Consider the following 25569-nt stretch of genomic DNA (forward strand, 5'->3'; position numbering starts at 1 on the left):
TATTTTCTCAGGAGGGATGAGTTCTTTCCCACTGGATACAATCTGGAAGAACTATAATCTGGAGCATCTGACCCAAAGTAGCCCCATTAGGTAGTCCCTCCCATGAGATCTTGAGCAGAGAGCTAAGGACAGTTGGAATAGTATTTTATCTTAATGGCCACAGACTTCTTGAATGTGTTGTGGATCATTTGCGTTCCTGTTTTTTAGCTGCCTGCTTCAAGTTATAGTCCTGGGCCCCTGTTAGTCTTCTAAGAAATGTGGCTTTTGCTTAAGCAAAGCCATTTTCTTTTGCTTGCATTCAGAGACCTCTAGCTGATAAAAATATAAACTCATTCAAAAAGGTTACTATCCTTTCTAACTTGGTGTCCTTATATTGTTTCTATCCATGTTCTCTCTAATCTGACTTTAGTCTTTACCTTTCTTTTTATTCCTCAAAGTATTTTTTCTTTTGCCTTTTCTATTCAAATAAGCGGCAGATTCTTCTTTGTTCCATTTTTATCCAATTGAACAAAAAGGAAACTACTTAATACTTGCAATATCATTAAAGTAGTGTGTAGCCCTGGCATTTGGCCAAATTTGGGACATCACTGCTCTGTCAGGATGTGTCTGCTTCTTTGGCAACCCGCTTGATTGAAATTATAGTTGTCTGACCCACTGATTATCTTAAAAAAGAAACAAATCTGTCAAGTTGTATCTATACCAGTCCATAAAAACAAAGTGTTAGGAAAAATCTCTGTCATAGCTTTTCAGTTGGAAATAGAACCTGTAGAAAATTTTGTTGGAGATTTGTACTTATCAGCAAAGCACGTTCTTTCCAGGAATTCTGGCTGTTCATAGCTAAAGATCTAGTGGATTCACATTCAGCATCATCTTACTTAATGGATTGTTCTAATGAGAAATGGACTCTTTTGAATGTAAATATTTTTGTGTGAATCATTGCTGGAATAATTTAGAACATTTATAAATCTATTCAGTAATTGGTACTGATGCTGTGATGGCTTTATAATAAAACGGATGTCATATTCTTAGGCAGTGTGTACAAATGTCTTTGAAAAGATTCTAAAGATCCTAAAGAGATTATGAAAAATAGCAAAGTAGGGACTTTTAAAAAAAATTCCTTTCTAAATGAACAAAAATAAAAAATTTTTTACAGTTTTTTAAGCCTCAGTTATGTTAAAACTAAGAAAGCCGCCACATGTCACAAAGTCTGAAGAATATAGACAGACACAAGATAATTTTAAATCAAGTGAAGAAATGAATCTTCAAGCCAATAATCAACTCTTTGCTTGAGGTGATACTAAAATGTTGTTGGAACAAAAGAAAAGGAACAGTATGGGAGAGAGAGATGAAGAAAACACAAATTATTTTAGTATAACTGCTTCACACTGTCAAGGACATTCTTAAAAGGTTGGGTTAGGGAGAGCTGTATAAAACAGGAGATAAGAAGATATGATTAAAGAAATAGTTAAGGAAAGATTTTTGGAGATAGACCAGTGATTTAAGAGCTAAAAATTCAGAGTGGCTGCAGAATTAACACCACAGAAAACAAAAAAATCCCAAGGATTAAAGGTTTAAAAATCATACAGGATGCAGAACAAAGAGATAATAAGACTGAGAGAAGCTGATATGAATGGAGGACAGAAAAACAGATAATTTCTATGGTCGAAGAAGAAAACAGTAAGTAAGTGAGAATTCAATGAGTGTTACTTTCTGAGGTTGACAGAAGAAATAATTTAAACATTTTATTCGGAGACATATAGGTAATCATTACTAAAATAAAAGCAGGCTGTCTGGTGTCTAAATCGCCAGATCAAGAGACAAATATAAAAAAAACTATAGACCATCTTGCAAAAGAAAGAAAACAGGAATGAAAGAATAAAAACAAGATAAAATAAGATGGAAAATGAGACAGTATCTATTAAGTCCATTTAAGTAGGATATTCTCATGTATTAAAAAACCTCAGATTGACTCAAAACCTAGTGATGCAAAATTTAAATGAAAAATATGGGCAGTGATATTCCAGGGAAAGGCAAGGGGAAGTTTGAAAAAGTTACAATATTACGATTCAACAAAATTAAATTCAAGGTAAAAGTATTGCCTGAGAATGGAACACTTGATAATTTGAAGGGTACAATTTGCCTGATGATAGAACTCTTCTGAACTAATTAGTACATTGAATGTACCACTGAAACATACAAAGGAAATATATAGGAAACAGGAAAATAATTAATAAAATACTATAGCTGTTGTATGGATATGGATTCATAACTATTTCTTTGGTATTATTCTCCTGGCTCACATACAGTATAAAGGGGTGCTTAAATTTTTTTCTTATTTTCTTCCTTTAATTGTTCTGTCTACTTTACAACCACTGTATCATTGCTCTTTGAATATGAAGTATTCAGTCCATCAAACCTGTCTCCCCTTACTCTGCACCCCCATCTCTTGTCCTGTTTCATAAAAAAAAAAAAGGTCATAAGACAAGTAATCTTACCTTTCCATCTACTTTCCCTCACAAACTGTGTTGTTTCTTTGCATGGTAAAATAGATGTTTTTATTCTAACACTAATGCCTGCCATTTCCCCTACTTTGATGGTGTCACATCATGTCCCATGCTGATTATTAACAGACGGCATCTCCAGCTCAGATCTCTCCTGTGTACACACCCACAGAGCCATCTGCCTCCAGGACACCTATCTCTCCCAGGATGCCCATCAAGCATCTCAAGGTTGTCATGCCCCAAATTGAACTCATCACTTTCCTCCTAATCTTACTCTTCCTTTAGAACTCATTACTTCAGTGAATGGAAGTCTCCCATATTCACTGGGAAACTCATTTCTCCTGACGGCTGTGGTTGGTGATCTGTGGGAAGTGTAGTGGGGTCACCTGTATTACAAATGGATTGTTTAGTTATGGACCAAAACATTTTGTCATATGACTTACGAAACCAGCAACGTAATCATCCTTTTGGCAGTGGAACATTGGGGAAAATCACCTCTACTGAGTGACAGCTGCTTTCTCCTCTAGATCCATAGCTTTGCCATGATTCTTGGCGCAGACAGGCATTTTCTCTTCACTTTGAATACGGGAAGCAGCATCTTCCCGTATTCAAAGAAAACATGAAATCATAAAAAAAAAAAAAAAAGAAACAGAAGCAAAACCCTGGAAAAAGTAAAAATATAGTAAGATGGTAAAACTCCTGAGATGAGGATTTGGTGCTGTTGGCACTGGCTGTGGGGAGAGGTAACGGGTGTACAAAGAGGCTGTATAAGGGCAGGCTAACTATACGTAAGCAAGTTTGGGTCATGTTTTTACTGATTGATAGTGACACTGTATCTTTATAAAGCATCTTAAGATTCTCAATTAATAATATAAAGAGAGAAACTCCTTTGTGCTCCCCTGAGGAAAAATAAACTATAAAGTTTCATGGAATTTTAAAATGCCCTATCTTGCTCATTTAAGAGTAGCAAGAAATCATTTTATCACTATTTTGATTTGTGAGAGTTTAAGAACATCATTTTTACTATTAATAGGTTATTGTAATATTTGTCCTGTATTTTTTCTTCTGCTTTTTATTGTTACTATAGTGACAAATTATTAGTTACTTGAATCTCTGATTCTCAAAGGGTTAGGGAATGGATGAGGCAGGGATGGTGTTGGTGTTGGTATGCGTGAAAGAGAATTTATGTTAATGAAAAGGGAAGTGAATGAGTTACTAAGAATTACAGTTCTTAAGGTCTGAATTGCTTAAGAGTGTTTAAAATTGTTGAGGCTGGGATGAAATTTGAGAACCACAGATTAAGATTTTGAGAAAAGCCAGGACCAAAAATATCTGTTCTAGTTATATCCAGCTACTGAATGTGGCTGAACAGTCATTTGAAAATATTTTTCTGGTTCTTTAGCACCCTTTATTGTAGGTGAACTATTAATGCCTTGAGGGGAAATTCCTAGTGCTACAGCTAAAAGAATCAACAGCAGCAAGTGTGATATTACTGATAGTTTAAAAGGATGGGAAAGCCCTTATTTCTATTAGTGTATTGAACCAAATTAATGATAAATCATGTCAGTGCTTAGTGAAGCAGTTTCTTCACTGTATCAGCTTAAAATAAGGACCACAGAATAGTCTCAAGCTAAGCTAAACTATTATTTTAAGGCATTGAAAGATGGGCCATATTTGTACCCTTAAACAAGGTGACTACCAGTAGCCTAAGTGTGTTATCCCCCAGTACATGCTCCTTCCTTCCCTTGACTTCTGCTTGCTGGGTACTGTCTGCACGTGCATTTGCCTCTTTTTAAGGGAGTGGCATTTTACTCTTCATTGCCTTTGTGTCAAATATCACAACTAGTTGACATTGATCAATCGGTATCAAATGTGGATGGTTGTAGTAGATAAGGAGGTAGCATATTACTTACAGGTATTTTGGGTTTTAATGTGTTGAAATGCCAGTAGTTTAAACTACTATGTAAGGAGAGGCTTTTATAAGCAAGCTTTTGAGCGGAGGACAATTTCTAACAGCTTTCTTAACAGGCCTTTTACCTGTTCCCAGACTCTTGCCAACTGAGTACTATAATAAAGACAACTGTTTGAACATCCTTTTTTATTTATAGACCGTGGCATACAAGATCATTATTTAACTTAAAATCTTTTCTCTTTTTGTTTATATTTTCTGCTAGATACTAAGGCTAAGGCACACCACAGGTGTAACAACAAAGAAAAATGTTGCAGCCTTAAGACGTGAAACTTACACAGTGGATTTTATTAAAAAGCAGATTGAAGAGTTCAACATAGGAAAGAGACATTTAGCCAACATGATGGGAGAAGATCCAGAAACTTTTACTCAAGAGGATATTGACGTAAGTGTAATTACTCTGTTGGGAAAGTAATTGCTGTAGAGTTTGTTTTTTTATGATTTATTTATTTTAGACGGAGAGAGAGCGCACTAGAGGGGAGGGGCAGAGGATGAGGGAAACTGAAGCAGACTCTGTGCTGGGCTCGGAGCCTGACGCGGGGCTCAATCTCATGAGCCTGAGATCACGACCTGAGACAAAACCAAGAGTTGGACCCTTAACCAACTGTGCTACCCAGGCGCCCCTAGCTCTGTGTCAATTTTAATCAAACTGTCAGAATAAGGACAAAAACCACTATGTATTTCAAGTTGGAACCATGGTTTCAAAGAGAGATGTTACTCTGTATTTGAAGCATTATGAAGCATAGTGAGTTTTAGATTTTAATGAGAAATGGATAATTTTCTTGATTCAAGGTCTTAGGAGCCACTGTGAATGCTCATACACAATGTGGAAACATTTAACCTATTGTGGAGTCTTAAACTCAGCTTTCTTACAAAATGATAAAACAGATGGTGATGGAAATATAGTGAAGTTTACAGGAAATCCCATAAGTAAACCTGAGTTGAGTGTTTTTTATTATCTTAACTATGTATTTGAATTTTCAAAGTCAGGGCATGTTCTAAATGATTTGAGAATTAAAGTTAGAACTCTGTTATTGTTCCTCTCTTGAGTTTTTCTAACCCTAATAAAAGTAGTAATAATAAATAATACTTTTTTGCCAGACATCCCAACATAGCTAGCAAAGGTACTTAAAGTTTAACCACTTTGCAGCTTGTTCTAACTTTTTTAAATTTTATTTTGAATTCCAGTATAGTTAATGTACAATGTTACATTAGTTTCAGGTATACAATATAGTGACTTAACACTACATCACCCAGTGGTCATCATGACAAGTGCCCTTAATCCCCATCACTTATTTCACCCATCCCCCTCACACCCTCCCCTCTGGTAACCATCATTTTGTTCTATATAGTTAAAGAGTCTACTTCTTGGTTTGTCTCTCTTTTTTTTTTCCTTTGCTCATTTTTTGTTTTCTTGGTTTCCTAAATTCCACATGTGAGTGAAATCATATTGTATTTGTTTTTCTCTGACTTCTTTCACTTAGCATTATACTCTAGCTCCATCCATGTCATCGCAAATGGCAAGATTTCATTATTTTTTATGGCTGAATGATATTCCCGTGTGCATATATGTGTGTGTGTGTATCACATCTTCTTTATCCATTCATCTGTCCATTGACATTTGGACTGCTTCCATGATTTGGCTATTGTAAGTAATGCTGTTATAAACATAGGGATGCATGTAATCCCTTTGAATTAGTGTTTTGGGGTTGTGTTTTTTTGGGGGGTTTTGTTTGTTTGTTTTGGTAAATAGAGTAGTGTGATTGCTGGATCATAGGGTAGTTCTGTTTTTAACTTTTTGAGGAATCTCCATACTGTTTTCCACAGTGGCTGTACCAGTTTGCATTCCCACCAACAGTGCACAAGGGTTCCTTTTTCTCCATATCCTCGTCAATATCTGTTGTTTCTTGTGTTGCTGATTTTAGCCATTCTGACAGGTATGAGGTGATGATGTTGGAGCATCTTTTCATGTGTCTCTTGGCCATCTGGATGTCTTCTTTGGAGAAATGCCTGTTCATGTCTTCTGCCCATTTTTAATTGGATTATTTGCTTTTTGGGTGTTGAGTTGTATATGTTCTTTACATATATATAAAGAACATATATGTCTGTGTATGCTTTGTTAAATGCTTTTTCTGTATCTATTGAGATGATCATATGGCTTTTATCCTTTCTCTTATTGATGTGATATATCATGTTGATTGATTTGTGATTATTGAACCACCCTTGCATCTGGGAATAAATCTACCACTTAATTGTGGTGAATGATTTTTTAATGTATTGTTGGATTTGGTTTGATAGTATTTTGTTGAGATTTTTGCATCTAACTGATACTAATCTGTAGTTTTCTTGTATGTCTCTGTCTCATTTTGATATCAGGGTAATACTTGGCCTCATTGAATGAGTTGGTAGGTATTTTCCTCTCTTTTTAGAAGAGTTTGTGAAGAGTTGGTATTAATTCTTTAAATGTTTGGTTGAATTCATTCAGCCTTGGGCTGTTTTGTGGGTAATTTTCTTTATATTACTGTTTGCATTTAAAACTGGCCCTTCCCTCTCTCCTTGTGACCTGTGTGTCCCTGAGTAACTGTTCTGAGCAAGAGGATCCCACTACCCAGCTGAGTTTACTACCTTTTTGAGTATACATGGAGATATTCAGCTCATTGAAAGAAACAGAATTGTTCAACAGTTTTGTAATTCTGTCTGAGAAGATAACCGTTTTCATAATGTTAGTATTAAAAATTATATGTTGTTTGGAGTGGTTAGTTCAGTGCTTGGATCTTTAATCAGAATATTTTTGGGTTGTTAAAAATATTTTCAAGAGGATTTAACTTCTAGGTAGTAGACATGGCATATAATTTAATTCATTTACCTGGTTGAAAGCCTAGGCTTACTGTATAATTTTCACATTGGTAAATTAGGTGCCATTGTATTACTATTACTATTAAATGCAATAAGTAAAATCTACCATAATTTGAATCCTTCACTAGTTCTCTGATTGCCTTTGTCACACAAATCTTCCATCCCACCTAAGACTGCGTGTTGAGGAGAACAGTAGGAAGTACTCTTGAGTATATTGATTTATCATTGAGTGATCCACACCGGAGGTGATATCATAACCCGCAGGTTGAGATTTTGTCTCACCCAGCACATTGCCTAAATGCCTGTGTGGAAGTGTTAGCTCCTTTCACACCGGTGACATAATTCTGCTGTGTTAGACTTACCTGCAGGTGATTGATCTGCCTCACTAAGTCTCACATTTTATATCAATTAACTCTTTGGGCATTTTATTAAATTTAGTGGACTCTCATTGGCATCTAAGTAGATGTAAAAGCAAAAGAGGACAGTGACAGCCAACTGTTACCAAAGCATTAAAATTACATACTCATCGTGGTTCCTGGTTTTGTGTATGTTTTCAAAACTGTTATTTTTGTTTGAGATTTGGCTGTATATATAACCTGAAAGAGAGTATATAGCTAATGAGTCTTATGTAGCATTTCCATACTGACAAAATGTTTAGTTATATCTAAAGACAAAACCAAATAATTTGACATCCAAAATCAGGAAAATATTTTAAGCTTCCAGATAATCTTTGGAAGAATGTCATGATTGCTTTTATATAGTTAGAGGTTATAATGCTTTTTATAATGTGTTTGGCTTTTAATACAGAATTTAAAACCAGATACAGTAATTTTTCTCTTATTTTATATGATCAGGAAATTCGATATTCCACAGAAGTGAAGTTTCCAGATAAGGGAAACCTATTTTTAATTGTTACTGGTTATGAAAAATACCACCACTTATTAAAAACCTCCTATATACTTCGAAGATGCTTTCTGGGAGCCTGATTTACATTACCACATTCAGTCAGAAAAATGTTGTGGGGTCTTTATTGTTGAGGAACCCAGAGCTGTACAAGGTTTTCCTATATGCAAAGTCTGTTTTTCCACACTTTCAAAGATTAATTTTTTGGGTAACATTTTCTAAAATAGTGTTCTCCCCAACCTTATTTAGTAGAGTATAGTGAGTATAATTTAACCTTACAGTGCCTCAGGATTTTCCTGTTAGTATGGTTGTTAACCTGATACCGTGGCTGGGGCTCATAGTTCCTGTTTGTCCCTGTGCTGAATGGCCTGGCCATGCTCTAGTACTGATTCCTGTCATCTCCTTTCCCGTCAGGATGTCTGTGTGCACACATCTGCCTCTGGCCCTCTCGCCTTCCAGCCTTCTGGCATAACTAAACTTGTTAGGCCTGTGAATTAAAACTAAAAGCCCTTGGACTTGGCGTGAGGCCCTGTGTGCCCTTCCTACTAAGTAAAGTCATGAATTTATGTCATCTATGTTAACTCTTCATAGGCATTTTTTGTGTGTGTGGATTTCTAGGTTTAGAAGTTTATTCCAGAAGGTTGAACTTGAATAGAAATCTGGCCCCTGGCCTTACTGAGTCCAGCATATAGATATGTAAAAATTGTACCTAGCTAATCTTACATGTTAGCGTTTCTTTAAGTTATAAAGGTTTTTAAAGAGTACAGATGTAGGTTGGTAAAATAGAAAGGATATGACATAAAATTTTATGAATAAAAATAATTCTGTCACTTTTAATATTTACTTAAAAGTTGTGTTATTTAGAAGTTTATTATTAAAGCTGCAGCATTGTATATCTGCTACATTTGTTTTTGCAAAATTACTTTTTTATATTTAATGCTCAATCTTGGTATTGCATTTATATGAAAAAGTTATTTTTGGCTTGTGAAATAACAAATTAACTAGAAAGAAATTAGTCATGGGCAAGTACAGATTTTCTCCATTTCAAGGTAGTTTCATTTTTGCCTAATATTTTAAGTTCTTTTGAAAAGAAAGAAACCACCTGTTGCACTTCCCCACTGAACCACTGTGATGCTCCTGACCACCTGTGGCAGATGTGGCAGGAGGAAAGCGGCTGCCCTCTCATGGTCAGTAAGTAGTGTGTATGGTGACATGCATATATACATGTATACGTGTATGCTATATGTATATATATTGCTGCAAGTACTGACATGCACGCTGTTTTGAAAATATATCTTAATGCTGTGGTTCTCAACTCCCATTCCTCAGACCTTTCATAGGTTACTGCCAAATGCTGATCAGCATATAAAAAATATTTTTAGCTCTCACCGTATAGTTCCTCCATGAGGAGGATTGAACTGCCAGATTGAACATTGCACTGAGTGGGTTCTGTAATTGAACTTAAAGTAGTTACACTTTGGCCAAGGGAAGACGCTGCGTGTCTGGAGACTGTAAAGAAATCAGCCGCAGAGCCTGTGACAGAGGCGGGGCTGCAGCGGTTTCCCTCAGTGACCCAAAGGGAAAGCCTGGTCCAGTGACATTGTTACACGTTGTTATGCTTGAGCAGACACTGGGTGACAGTGATTTCGAAATCATGCTGTCAGCACAGAAGAAAGTTGAGAACCACTGCTATTTGCATTTTCCTTTTTGAATTAAGTGGTATCAGTTACCAATTTTAAGTTGGAGACATCTCAGTTATATTAAATATTATGGATACAGAATTGCACTTGAATTTACTAATGTCTTTATTTGGGAATTAAAAGTTAAGTTCTACATTACTATAGAATTTCGGGAAAAAAGCCAGCAAATTGATATATAACACTGCTGAAGTCTACCAATTACTTTTTAATTGGTATTATAGACCTCATTCTGAAATCAGAATGTTTTATTCTCCTAAGTGTGAATATGCTGTATGAAGTTTCTCTAATTGATTTGCTGTGCCCATTCCATTTGATGTATCATTTTTCACAATATTTCATAATTTGTGCTCACTTCTAATGAACAGAGTCGTTAGGACAGGCATGTCTAAGTACAACTGACAGCTAACATTAGGTGCCAGATGCAGTTTGTAAAGCTGTGTAGAACTGTAGAGAACAGTTTAAATAAATTAGCACCTGTACATTAGTCTCACTTGCTGGTAATTTATAAGCGAATCAGTAGAGATGACATTTAGGTAAGTCGCTGATCGAGTTAACAGCTGCAGACCCACTGCCCAGCTGGGATACCTAATTAATAGAGATTGCATTCCTGACCCAGTGCTCCTCCTGGGTTGAGCCTGCAGTCCTTTTATACTTTGACTTAAGCCTAGGAATGTAGTTAAATACTTTGCCTTCATTTTAGGGAACCCTTGAATTACCACTATTCCAGTTAAAAATCTAAAAATGTAGGGAACATATTTCCAAAGGAGAATTGCCTTACTCCATGACTTATTTGGATTAATTTTTTTTTTAGTTTACATTCTTTATTTTTGTCAGCACTTTTTTGTTTTAGATCCAGATAAACAGTGCTACGGTCTAATAAATTTTTAGAAGTTCCTATACTTACCATTAAATGTATACCTCCACTTTTTTATTTCCAAAAGAAGCATGGCTTTTGTGGGGGGTTTTTTGTTATTGTGACAACCAACCGTTGAACTTACTTCAAATATGAAACAATTTTTTCAAATGTGACCTAAGTTTAAAACACCTAAGAACTTTCTTACGCTGAATTCCATACAAATTTCAGAACTTAATATAGGAAATACTAAGCTCGAACTTACAGGACAATGCTCTTTTTTTTCCTCTCTCCCTCCCTCTGGCTCAGAGTTTCTTCTGAGTGAACTTCAGACTGAAAGAATAAGTCATCAACAGCCTCAAAATCAGAGTGAGGCAGTGATTTGGTATCTCCTTCAGGTATATATATTCATAGATACTGACAATGTTTGCATACCAGTGTGTTAACTACAGGCTACATCCAGAATCTAGTTCCTAGACTGGGAAAAGTTTCTCTTGAAACACAAATGCTAACCTAAAACAAATAACATTAGGCTAGTAATATTGTTTTCAAGCTTCTTGAAGAATTGAGTCCCAACTGATAGACAGTTGGCCCTCAAACAACACAGGGGTGAGGGGCGCTGACCCCCTGTATAGTCGAAAATCCGCATATAACTTTTGACTCCCTCATCACTTAACTACTTACTAACAGCCTACTGTTGCCTGGAAGCCTTACCAATAACATAAGCAGTTGATTAACACAGATTTTGTATATGATGTCTATTATATACTGTATAATTACAATAAAGCAAGCTAAAGAAAAGAAAATGTTATTAGGAAAATAATAAGGAAAATAACATTTACAGTACTGCGCTGTTTGTCAAAAAAAATCAGTACATACATGGCCCTGCAGAAATTCAAACCTGTGTTGTTCACGGGTCAAATGCATTATTTTTGTCTTCTGTTTTGTGGAAGAACTGGGTGTTTCTCAGTTTACATAACTGTGTTTTAAGTAGGTTGTTTAGAAGTGAAAAGGTGCTTATTTCAGATAATTAGGAAATTTCTGTTAGTTCTGTTGTTGATAAACGTGGTCCAAGTGGGCCAAACCACAATTCACATGTGAAATGCCAAGTTTCCTCTAATTTGAAGATACTTGAAGACCTAGGCCATGTCCTACTGGTACTTCTCTGGTGCCTGGTAAGTGTCACATGCACCAGGGAATCTGAGAACATTATAGTTGATTGATGGGTTAACATTAACAGAGTTAAGTATTTCTCTCACCGCCTTCCTCCACTGGTTTTCTGGTTGACTTAATTTCACCTTATCATAATATTTAAATTCTGCACTTTTACCATGCTAATACAGATATTTTTTAATAACATCAGGAAAACTGCTTAAAAATGACTGAGTTATTTTAACACTTTCTTTGCCTTTGTTTCTCATTTTCTTTTCTGGTACTTCTGAACCTTTCCCGACCAAATCTTTATCTTAATTTAGAATTTTATGGGAAAAGCCCTTCTGCCCCTAACCATTTTTGTTACTTATTTTTTATTATAATTCTCTTCTTTGAAGTACCATCCATAGCTTTATATTGAACTGGGAATAGTATTTTTATATTGCGTATTTTGGGAAGCCCCAAGGACTCAAGAGATCAGCCCATGGAAGACTTTATCTTTCATGAAATGTTTTTCCAGTGTGGGACAGAGGCTGTCAATTGTAAGGAGTGAGGATGAAGTTGTCTGCCGTCTACAAGGAGAGCTTGAGGAAGTCTCTGGAGCCTGTGGCTTTTAATAGAAACCGATTGAGGAAGCCAAAGGGGCAAATTAGTGGGGGTATGGAGAGAGGTGGAGAGTTAAATGCCATATTTGGGAGGGCTTGCACAAATGCCTTTCTACTAAAATAGGTGTGAAGTCACTAGGCCCTAACAGACCCCTTTATGGATGTGGGATGTGCCTGCCACTGAGCTAACTTCTTCTAGCCTGGCTTTGAATTACCACTGAGTAATCCTGGTCAGGAAAGGCGAAATCTTATCATTGGGGCTCCTAGGATAAGAAGACGCTCTGAAAGACAGGAAGCAGGAAGGCTGTTGTGCTCCCTGGTGGGTCTTGCTCCCGTTGCAGGGGCCAGTGCCCTCAGAGCTGATGCAGAGCTTCTAGTAACGAGATGGCAGTGACTTCAGTGAGACCATACTGGTGAGGTGGGTGCTGGAACAGCAGACTGCAGCACATGTGTTCTCATACTTGCAAACGTGGAGAATGTCCAAAAGCCGTGTTACTACCAGCAGCAGACTTTAGAGAGAAAGGTGATGCACACCTTCCTCCCCTCACCATTCTTGCCTTTAAGATGGTGGTGGGGACAGTTACGGTGGACCTGGACTGAAGGCCCTGCAAAGTCTGGCTGGAGTGTTCCCTGAAGGGCATGTTGCAGACAAGCCTCTGTCTTCAGGAGCTCTGGAGGATGACCTTGTTCCTTCAGGTAGGCATTCCGAGGCTACAAGAAAGAGGTGGATGCTTGTCATTTTTGTCATTATGTTTGGTTGTTTTTTTCTTCCTTTTGCTTTGTTTTTGGGGAGAAAAGAGGTGCAAAACAAGCAGGAGTATTCAGTATGGGTCACAACTGGATATTTATATAGATACATATTTTTTTAAGATTTTATTTATTTATTTGACAGAGAGAGACACAGCTTAAGAGGGAGGGAACACAAGCAGAGGGAGTGGGAGTGGGGGAAGCAGGCTTTCCGCGGAGCAGGGAGCCCGATGCGGGGCTCGATCCCAGGACCCTGGGATCATGACCTGAGCCAAAGGCAGACGCTTAACGACTGAGCCACTCAGGTGCCCCTATTTATATCTTTTTCTTTCCAGTAGCAAGTTAAGATTAACTGTGGAAAGGAACAACAGAGGACGGGAGGTGAGGAGAGGACAATGGGAGCTGTCCTGAATTAATAAACACTACAAGAAGACTAATTGGGTATCTGGAGTCTTTTGTGATGTTACTTTCATTTTTGCCCCTTTTGAGTGTTTGTGTATATATATATACCTACATTTTCCTGCAACTTCCTGTATATAAATATCTCTACTTCTACCCCAGCATTGAAATCCAGGCTGAAATGAGGTGTAGAATCCAAGTGCTCTCGCCTTAGACAAAGTAAGTTAGTCATTCTGGTTAGTAGCAGAGGGCCTCAGTGGTGCCAAGAGAGATGTCAGGAAATTCAGCTTTCCATATGGTTTCGATGATACTGAGTTCCCCATTCAAACCCCCAGGGAATCAAATCACAGAGTATTCAAATGCTCTCACCTCATGGAAGAAAAAATGAGGAATGGCTATCATGACCAGATTCATTATAGAAATCTTCTATTCAAAGATGTTTTGGTTGTTGATATTCTCTCTTATGAAAGTGGGTATATGTTTGTTAGGTTAGACCAGTAAAATTAAATCACAGACTTTATAACTTTGTAACCGTTTAATGAAGTTTGAGATACACAATGGTAACATCAGTGCAGTGCTATCCATACTGCATGAAGGCTTTGGTTAAAATCGTCTAGAGCTGTGTGGTGGCCACTAGCTGTGTGGGATTGTTTGCAGGTAGTTAATATTAACTAACATTAAAGTTTAGTTCTTTAGTCACACTAGCCACATATCAAGTGCACAACAACCGCATGGGCTACATACTGTCATATCAGCCAGCACAGATTATAGAATATTTCCATCATCGGAGAAAGTTCTTTCGGACTGTGTTTGACCAGAGGATTGCTCTGTCATTTCCCCCAAAGTAAGAATTTGCATTTCTTGCCTTGTGTTATTTGAAAGAAAGGGAACACTTGGGAAGTACAAGTATTGCCATTCTGCAGTTTCATTTTTATATTGTTTTTCAGTGACATGATTCCAAATACCTGAAGAATTGGTTTTGAAAACAGTTCAAAAATACACTGTAAGAATAAATGGAAATTTAGAAGTGTAGGAAACGGTTGCTTTTATCTGACAGAAACAGCAGGTTTACTAAAACAATTTCAGTTGTTCGGTTATTCAATTATAGAAGAGCAAAAGATTCATGACTTGTGTGTGTATATATATCTGTGTACACACACATGGATATATGTATATGTGTATGTATATTACATGGGAGTAGGAATTGAAAATTGAAAACCTGAAATATTCTAGGCTAATAGCAATAGCAGTAAACATTTGTATACTTGTGAAAATTTCATTCATACAGAAAAGGAGAAATAATTGTATAATGCATGCCCTATGACCATCACCTAGTTTAAATAACTTAACATTTGCCATATTTGCTTCCCCTGTATATTTTGTGGCTGAACTATTTTCTTTCTTTTTTTTTTAAAGATTTTATTTATTTATTAGAGAACCTGGGGGGCCGGGGGGGGGGGTCAGAGGGAGAGGGAGAAGTAGACTCCCTGCTGAGTAGGAAGCCTGACCCAGGGCTTGATTCTAGGACCCAGAGATCATGACCTGAGTCTAACCAACTGAGCCACCCATGCGCCCCTGAACTATTTTCTTTTAAAGTCAATTACAAACATGATGCTTTACCCCTACATACTTGAGTATACATCTCCAAAAAATTAGGATACTTTCCTATATAACCACAATACCATTATCACATTTAATAAAATTAATTTGAATATAGTCTGTAGTGCAGTATGGGATCATTTATATATTAACCTGTGTTTAAATGTCCCCAATTATCTATAAAGTGTTGTATTTTCTAGTTGATTCACTCAAGGACTCTGCAATCAGTTTGCTTCTTTATCCTTTGAGTACTATATTCCCCTGCTATCTGTGGTTTTGCTTTCTGTGGTTTCAGTTATCTGTCCAGAAGCAGATGATCCCCCTTCTGACATATCAAAAGGTCACTAGTAGTCTAACATTACATCACAGTGCCTCTGTCATTCGCTTCACATTATCACATCATGTAGGCATTTTATCATCTCATACCATCACAAGAAGATGTTAGTACAATACAGTAATGCATTTTGAGAAAGAGACCACATTCACATAACTTTTATTGCAGTATATTGTTAATTATTTTATTGTTAATCTCTTACTGTATCTAATTTATAAATTAAACTTTATCATAGGCATGTATGTATAGGAAAAAGCATAGTATATATAGAAATCAGTACTATCTGTGGCTTTAGGCAGCTTCTTTTTTTTTTTTTTAAGATTTATTTATTTATTTATTCATGAGAGACAGAGAGAGAGAGAGAGAGAGAGAGAGAGAAGCAGGCTCCCAAGGAGCAGGGAGCCCGATGCGGGACTCGATCCCAGGACTCTGGGATCATGACCTGAGCCGAAGGCAGACGCTTAACCGTCTGAGCCACCCAGGCGCCCTTTAGGCAGCTTCTGAGGGTCTTGGAATGTATGCTCCGCAAATAAGGGGGACTGTGGTACCTGCCGAGGTTGGGGTGGGAAATCAGTGACTAACGAACCAGGGTCCTTTGCCTTTGAGAGCACCCCTTTACATGTGACCAAGGTAAAATCCAAAGAATTGGTAACAGGGCCTGGGAGAAAGAACTGTGAGAAGGCCAAAGTAAGTTATTTGAGGAGCAGCTATGAATGTGCTGTTAGGATAACTTCAGTGGAACAATCCCAAACACAGCTGACAGTTGGGAATGGTTTGGAAACTAGAGAAAGAAGTTTAGCCTCTCTCCACATGAATTTGCTCGACAGGAGGAGAATCAGAGATGGCACTCTGAGGGAACTAGCATTTAAGGGAGGAGCAGAGATGTGTTTACAAGAGACCAGGGAAGAACTTGGAGAGAGGTAGGAACATGGCTGTGAGGGGAAGACAGCAACCTTCTGTGGAAGAGTCATGAGGCTCCAAAGGGAGGCTTGGTGAGGCCAAGCAATCACAGGAGCGGAATTATGGTGAGGCCTGATTGAAATCCTTGCGCTAAAGAGTAAGGTCATTGAGGAAGTGGGTATGTGCTTCTAAGGATGGATATGGGAATTGAGAGTGGTTTATCGGCCTGGATGACACTGGAAGTCTTGTGTAGGTGGCTCACACACAGGGCAGGAATTGGTATGTAAAGGAAAGGAGGTGAGCATCAGCCTTTATGATTGCTGCAAAAAGTGTGGAAGTTCAAGCCAGGGGAGAAGGATGGGGAGAGAATAGACTGGCCAGACGGTGTGGTGCTGGAGAGACCTGAGGGCTCTGTCTGCCCAGTGTGACTGACGTGGTAGGGCAGTAGACAAGTGTGGAGAGTGCTCCAACAGGTATAAACAAAGAAGGGAAATGACAGAGCCCCCGGGGAGTCAGGGGAGGTCGCTCAGGAGGGCTGGCCTTGGAGCTAGGTCTCAAAAGACAAACAGGAATATGTTAAATGGAGAAGTGGAATGATGGTATTCCAGGCAGAGAAAACAGTATGTAAAGGACCTGACTTGGCAAGGAACAAGTGACTGCTAAGAAAAGCCAGATGAAAAGTAATTGCTGAAAAAAGGTCATGGCCACTTAACCTTATTTCCCTCCGCGTAACCTAGAAATAGTTGCAGCACAGGTTCTGTACCAAGCCATGTTACTTCATGTGTACTCTGACAGTAACCCCCATATTTGAGATTATGTGTGCATATCTGTCTCCGCTGCTGGAATTCCGTCAGGAACCGTAGCTTCCTAAACTCTCTGAGTCCCTAGAACTTAGGTGCGATGAATATTTGTTGAATAAAATTGATCAAGGTAAAACTGATTCACAGTAAATGGTCAGTTTCTTTTCCTTTGAGCACAATTGGGCTTTTCTCCTAATTTTACCACTAACTAGCTGAATGTCCTTCATGCCAGTGTAGAAGTAAATCCGTTTTCCGAGAGACCTAGGTGGCCTCCCTGACCTCAGCAGGGAAGAGCACATTCAGATATTAAATTTCAGGAGGTTCAGGTTCTAGCTTTGCCACTTTAAGTCTTAAAATAATGTGGAGAAGTGTTTCACGTAGAACATTTTTGTATAGCTCACATTTATCTAGTGCATGCGAGATGTGCTTTTGCAAATACCTTATTTAATCCCTACAACAACTAGATAAAGCTGATGTCCTTACAAGTTAGAATCACTGGGAATGGTGTTACCGGAGAATATTTTTATGGTTATAGGACATAGTAAGGGTCTTATGTTATTTAGACGTTCACCACTCCCTCTGTTCTGAATTCTGAAGTGCAGCGAGAGTAAGCGTTTTCCTACGTTACAGCACATGATGCTCTGCCCAAAACACGGCAGTGGGCTGGCTGCTCAACTTCATACTCACACTCAGAATTCTCTTCTTCCTATAAAAACTTTTTTTCAAAATGGTATTTAACTACTTGAGTTTTAACAACTGTTTCAGGCCTGGAAAGCCAACAAAATTGTTTTTTCATAAAATTCAGGTAGTCCTTTGCCTCGGAATTTGGAAGAAATCAATTTAGAGTGCCTGTAGGAGATAAATGGAAGTGATAGGTTAGGTTTTGGTCGCACTGTCCCATGCATGCTGAACAGATGACAGAACGCACACTCCTAGTGTGCCTTTCCTGTTTTCTATCTTCTGTTTGGTTAAAAAGTAACCAGTTTATGACTAATAGAACACTGTGTTGTAACTCCACTGGGATTAGAAAGTATATTCCTCATAATTTGGTATAAAAGATGTAATACAGATTTGGGGGGAAAAAAGCGGTTTTATCTTATGTACCGTTTCTTCTTTTGTTCCTTTTCCTGCCATCCTTTGTTTTTCATTGTTTTTACTGAATTTGTGATTTTGCTGTTTATCTAACATGGTGTCTTGCTCTATGGACCTTCTCCACAGTACTTAGTACAGCACCTAATATAGTTCGGTACAAATATAATATAGTTGGTACTGTATAGCATAGTACATTGTACACGCCATATCAGTAATTAGTAATAGAGTATATAGTATAGTATGCTATAGTTAGTATAATATAGTTGGTTGTGTTATTATTATCACCTAGGGGTGCCTGGGTGGCTTAGTCGGTTGAGCGTCCGACTCTTGGTTTTGGCTCAGGTCATGATCTCAGGGTCGTGAGATTGAGTCCTGTGTCTTGCTTACGCTCAGCACCAAGTCTGCTTGTCCCTCTTCCTCTGCTTCTGCCCTCCCCTCTGCTCCTGCCCTCCCCCCTGCATTGCATGTTCTCTCTAAAATAAATAAATAAAATCAACATGATCACTTAATATGGTGAAGAATTATGAATTAGTAAATATGTGTTAATTTATTCTTAGGTGAGATTTTTTTTTTAATTTCCACCAAATATTAACTTGTTTTTAAGTTAATACAGAGATTGCCTTAAGACCTAGACACCCTTTGCAATTGATGCTTTATTTTCAAGTTCTACTGATTAACTTCCTGGTGACTTGTCTATATCTTAGTTTTCATGAGAAATTTAGCTGCGGAATGAATTCTTTACATTTTCATTGCCTTCTTGAACTCTTTTCAGTAGTCAGCTAGGCTACTAGTAATTTTTATATTTGAAATGATGCCAGTGACAGCTTGAACCTGATTTGAAAGTTGTTTGGACTTCCGCCCCCGTGATCCTTGCGTGCTTACCCCAGGATGCGGAGTTGTACTTCATCGTACTGCTAATATTCTCACCCAGGCCTTGAGTCAGTAGCCCCTTGGCTAAAATGTCTGACCAGCCTTGGGGCTGCCATGACTGACTGTGGGAACCAGACCTGAAGGCCACCTGGCCCACAGGTGCTGTAGGCTCATGGTAACCCTGCTGAGACAGGTTAGGTTTGGAAAGACCCAACTGACTTATTTTTTAATTTTTAACATTTTCCCCAGCTTTTTATTTTGAAATTTTTCAGATTTCCAGAAAACTTGAATATTCAATGAATACAAACACACACGCACATATATACCTTTCATATAGATTTGCCAATTGTTAAATATTTTGCCACATTTCCTTTCTCTGTATATATAAAACTTATTTTGAGTGAGCGTTGAAAATGCAGTATCATAACACGTAACCCCTATATGTATCAGCATTTACCCCTAAGTACATACATCCTTTATACCATTTTTCCACGATACCACTATTATATCTAATACAATTACAATAATTCTACAATGTCATATATTCTATAGTCTATATTTAAATTTCCTCAGTTTTCCCTAAAATGTCTTTATAACTAGCTAGTTTTGTAGAATCCAGACCACTTGTCTTATACAGTTGTCCACATTATGGCTTTCTACTTGCTTTCTTGTGATTAGATTTAGAATGTATAAAGGGTAATACTTATGTGATATTGTATACTTCCTGTTCCCTCACACCAGGAGGTACATAATGAGTTTGTCCCACTATTGATTGTACATCTGACCCCTTGGTGACCAGTAGACCTCTTTATTGTAAAAGTAATTTTTTCCCCTTGTAACTAAGTTATCTGTAGGGTGATTTTTTGGGGTTCTATTCTATATTCTATTCCCTAGTAACCTTTCAGCCAGTGACTTTGTCATCCACTGGTGCTCCTTGGCTGAAATTGGATTACTTTGGAACTTGTAAAACAGTGATTTTCTACTTCTGCCATACCGTCTACTTTTATTAACTGGTATTGTTTCATAAAAAGGCCTTCCTTTTCTCCTTGCCCCGTCCTTCAGAACCCTGGAGAGAGAGAGAGAGTGAGTGAGTGTGTAGAGGCGCACTCTTCGACATGTATGTATTGAGTCTGTTACCAGGCATTATCATTGTTCTTTGATGTTCACATTGTCCCAAATGTGGCCAGTGGGAGCTGCTTGAAGCTGGCTTCTGTGTCCTTTTGAGCACTTCCTTGTTTCCTGACACAGGAAGGTGTCTTAGGCTTATTTTGCACTTTTCCTGCTTTAGGCCTAGAATTAATCATTTCTCTAAGATACTCTGTTCCTTATTCTAGGAAATTGTATTTAGAAACCAAGATTGGATACTAGGGGCCACTCATTGCTTTTAGAGTTTCATTGCATCTGTGCTCTTTCAGGGGACAGAACTAAAAAGTACTATCTTTTAAATATTATAGGAATAATCCAGGAAATAATATTTTTTAAAGATCACAAGTATGTATTGATTTGTCTAATTCAAACTTAACATTACATTTCTTCTTTTATGTTTGTATCTCTTCTCCTACAGTAACATTTTGGTCACCATGCAATTAATACATTTATTTACTTTATGCTATAATATACAGAGAATGTTTCAGAATTTTATTATTAATATTACTAACAATAAGCCTTCCGAGTAAAGTTGAAGATTTCTTTGCTATTCTTTTTTGTCATTAGAAATTAGGTTTATTTGTTTTTGTTTGCGATTTATTTGTTTTTGTTTGTATTAATCTTTAGAGTTTGTTTTTGAAAATTTTAGTCTTTAATATATAAAGCATATTCAGGCTTCGACGTTCAGCTGAATAAAGGCATACCTAGGGAATCCTTAACTCATCCCCTGGCCCTCACCCTGCTGCCGCCCACCCCTTAATAAATGATGATTTTTATTAGTTTCCACTGTACCCTTCCTTGTGGAAAGAAACCTATGTATATTTTCCCCTATTCCTATATGTATTTTCTTATTTCTTTTTCTTACACCAAAGGTCACACTCTGAGTACATTTACTTTGCGTCTTGCTTTTATCAATCTTTTTTTATGGCTAGAGTGCTTGATGGCATGGATGTGCCCTCATTTATGCAGCCAACCTTATGGGGGGGTGTTTCTAATATTTTGTTGTTATAAATCAGTGAATCACCTGTGATGATGTTGGTTTTGCCTGTGGGGGTATAGCTTATATAAAGGAATTCACCCTGTTTTCTTCTTGTACTTGTTTGATTTGATTTTCTGTGTTTAGCTTTCTGACCCATCTGCAGTTCATTCTCATGTACAGTGTCTGGTTTGCATCCACTTTTATCTTTTTCCTAATGGCAGTCAGTTGTCTCAACATCACTTACTAAAAAGTCCACCTTTTCTCCCTCAGAGAAGGAAAGGCAGAGGAGTCCCTGGTTTTAAAAACAAAAAATGTTCACAAAATTAGCACTCGGATGTGTGATCTAAGGGTTTCTTTAGTGTCCGTTTTATTGCCAAACGGCCGAATGGGAGAATGAAGGTTGACCCAGAGATGGGCTCCCTAAGGTAACTGAATTGATAAGCCCCAAGTTACAGGTCCCTAACTTTCAGGGGTGAAATCTGGTCTAGCGCATTTACTGTGTGGGTGGGCAGAGAGGTCCATCCTGAGAACAGCCTCTCTAAAAGAATAGCACTGGGTTTATGTGAGCTGCCAGTTCATTTAGAGTTCAGATACAGTGCTCATAAGATCCAAGGCCACAGACTTCTCATCTGACACCATTCAAGAGAAATGAAAATGCATGTGGTTTGCTTTTAATTGTGAGGAGTGGTGTTCGAGAAGACGCTGTCATGGCTTACACAGTTGTCAAGTTGGTGGCAGTACTAGGAGGTGAGGGGCTTTTGGAAATGTGTGGGGGTGAGATTCGTCACAGGCGCTGGGGATTTTTTTTTTTTTTAAAGATTTTATTTATTTGACAGAGAGAGACACAGCGAGAGAGGGAACACAAGCAGGAGGAGTGGGAGAGGGAGAAGCAGGCTTCCCGCTGAGCAGGGAGCCCGATGTGGGGCTCGATCCCAGGACCCTGGGATCATGACCTGAGCTGAAGGCAGACGCTTAGCGACTGAGCCACCCAGGTGCCCCAGGCGCTGGGGATATTACTGGCATAGATGGTGGAGAAGGGCCAGGGGTGTTAAGTGACCTGCAGGACAGGGGAAGGGCAAGGCTGCCTACAACAGAGCTGTCACACTCAGAATGCCATGGCATGCCCATTGAGAAACAGACATTTAAGAGAACTTGGTTGGAAAAATGTAGTATAAAAACCTCTCAAAACTTCTAGGAAGAGTTCAAAGAGCATCAGAAACATTGGAGCTATCACAGTGGATGAGGCTTGGAGCCTCCTCTTTTCAGTATTCGGTCTTTGATATTTGCACTGCCAATGGGGAGTTCGAAGGGATGCTCTTGAGCACATTACCACAGAGTTTGTATAGGAACACCTCTCGTTTGCTTTTAAAATAAAGAGAGATTTGTGGTATCACATTCATGTTTGAAACTGACACTTGAAAATTATTAATAACCAGTTTAATAGTTACAAATAATTTTTTCTTTGGGGGATGTGTATGTGGTAATTTTTTCTCCTGTTTAAAAGATTGTAAGATGAGATAATGTATATGAAACTCTTAGTTTGATATCTGGCATGTAGGAACTCAGGAACTATTAGTCATAACATTAACTTGTGTTTATAACAGTTGTTAATTAACCTTTGTTATATTTGTTATATGTTTTCAGAGAGCTGTTGCTTACCTTTTTCCAAGTGGTTTGTTTGAGAAGCAAGCCAGGCCAATAATGAAGGTAGTTCTCTTCATTAATATTTTTTAAAATTTCACTTAGGTTTATAATATGTTACAGTAATAATCTAATTCATTGTAATTTATTTTACAGCATCCTGAACAGATTTTTCCAAAACAAAGAGGTAAGTTTGCTCAAGAATGAATGAGCATTCTTCCTTTACCGCAGTGTTATGTTACATATCAGCAGTCGCCCACATATGGTGGAGACACACCCCTGTGTTGTGGCAGTTGTGAGGTCGGTCAGTGATATTTTATAACTAACAATAAATGACTGGAATTTATAGACTATTTCTTTTTAATTAAATAATATTATAATTAGATCAGGTTAGAGTTTATTTCTATTCTAATGTCACATTCATTTATTCACATTCTAATATGCTTTTTTGAGGAAGAGGTTGGTACAGATCTGCTGGAGACTAATTCAACTTTTTTTATTTGAAAATTTAAAATTTTTGTTCATTTCGGAAGCATATTTTCACTGAATATAGACCCCCCTTTTTTTGTCTTTCCTTTATTGATATGATTACATTGTCTTTTGTCTTGCATTGTTTCTGATAAGCAGTTAGCCATCATTCTTGCCTGGCCCTCTGTTTTCTCTGACTTCTTTTAAGATTTTCTCTTTATCTCTTGAATGTGTAAAATTCAGTTTTGAAGAAAACATATACAGGCTTTAAGTTTGCCGGGAAATAATATATTTACTATTTTCCAGTTTACATTAAAAGCCTGTTAGCCAACGTGGACTGGTGGTAGTTATCAGTTAATTTAAAAAGTACTAAAGCTAGGGTGTTTCAGTGAGTCAAGCCTTGGACTCTTGATCTCAGCTCAGGTCTTGATCTCGAGGGTCATGAGTTCAAGCCCCACATTGGGCTCCATGCTGGGTATTGAGCCTACTTTTAAAAAAACCTTTTTTTTAAGTACTAAAACTAGAAATTACTTCTTAAAAACACTCAGTATAAATTTATATTTATTCATCAATCTTTTGCTACAACCCTAGAGGGTTTTTTCTTTAAGCAGGTATCTGTTTCTCCCTGTTTCTTTTGCATAACCCTGCTGTCACTGACACATCATCAAAGTTTTTTAGTTTTGGTTTCCTCATAGTGGAGCAAAGAACTTAAACTTTCTAAGAAATCTGAGTGTAGAATATTTCTGTATTTCTACAGATTTTTCCTCTAACCACACTGAAGTGGAGTAAACTTTTTTTTTTTTTTAGTAACTTGCCTTTCAGTTTTTCTAAAGCATTCAACTTAGTTTTCACAGCAGCGAAAACTGTCTTTTCTGTTTCCACTCATATTTCATCTGTTTATGTAATACTTAATTCATGTAATTACAGAAATAAATATAATTGTAATAAACAGGTTTGGGAATGGACACAGCTGACTCTTAGTAAGCATGTAACTCTGCAGCAAAGATGTGTAGATTTCCTAGAGGAGAGCCTGGTAGCCACAGATGCTCATTGTGCAGGCGGCATTACTCAGTATCTTTTAGAGCCAATTCAGTGGAGATTGGTAAGAGAGCAGATATTTCAATAAAAAATGTACTTGTTTTGCTAAGTCTTAACCTGTGTTCAAAGCTAGGCATTCTTTTTTTTTTAAGATTTTATTTATTTATTTATTTGAGAATGAGCGAGAGAGCAGGAGCAGAGGGCGAAGCAGAGGCAGAGGGCATGAGGAGGGGCAGAGGGAGAAGCAGACTCCCTGCCGAGCAGGGAGCCTGACGTGGGGCTCGATCCCAGGACTCTGGGATCATGACTTGAGCCGAAGGCAGACACTTAACCGACTGAGCCACCCAGGCGTCGCTTCGCCGCTTGAAATGATAACTTTTATTTTGAATCTTGTTATAAAAATTAGGGGTTTTTCTATAAATATATTGTCTTATATTTCCTCATTTCTTTGACATAGTTGATTATAAACTATAACATCATTTCAATTGATAGCTCTTGGGGAGATAATAAATGAAGGCTGTGTTACAAGTGCACATCAGTTTTAAAGATGCAGCTCAACTTTATTGAAATAAAACTGTATATACAAGGCATAGAAACTTAATGTCTTTTCTGTAAATGTGGTAACTGTTTTTTCTTATTTTTAGTGGCTTCTCTATTTTTCAGCCTCACAGGCTCCTCACTTACATGTCTTTGATCTCTTTGTCTCTTTGCGTCTCTTATACATCTGCCCCTCTGAAACTGTTTCTTTCAAATCATACCAGCTTCTCAGTATTAGAAGTTTCTTATTACTATCAGCTAGAATGTAACAACTGAAATGTCTAGACATCCCTGCAAAATGCTCCTGTTATTTTGGAACTATGTCAGTATTGGTAGGATTTTATTACATATTGCAGTTAACTATATTTAGACAGGATTCCTTTAGAATTAGCAAAATATTTTTTGCCACCTACCTACCAATTTTGCTGTACTTTGTAAACATAAGACAAACTAATTTTTTATGTTAAAAAATATCAGTGA

The 25569-nt window shown here is 37.6% G+C and overlaps 1 protein-coding gene across 1 annotated transcript in view; it reads left to right on the top strand.

Annotated features, from left to right (window-relative positions):
* The window catches only part of MRPS9 (mitochondrial ribosomal protein S9), a 61644-nt gene that overhangs the window by 6351 nt on the left and 29724 nt on the right, over positions 1-25569 (top strand). Inside the window, exons 2-4 of the mRNA XM_021680282.1 lie at positions 4676-4855; positions 23050-23112; positions 23203-23233. Of these exons, the coding sequence (XP_021535957.1) occupies positions 4676-4855; positions 23050-23112; positions 23203-23233 (274 nt within the window). The remainder of the gene's footprint in view (positions 1-4675; positions 4856-23049; positions 23113-23202; positions 23234-25569) is intronic.

Source organism: Neomonachus schauinslandi, chromosome 10 (assembly GCF_002201575.2).
Source record: "Neomonachus schauinslandi chromosome 10, ASM220157v2, whole genome shotgun sequence".
Lineage (NCBI taxonomy): Eukaryota > Metazoa > Chordata > Mammalia > Carnivora > Phocidae > Neomonachus > Neomonachus schauinslandi.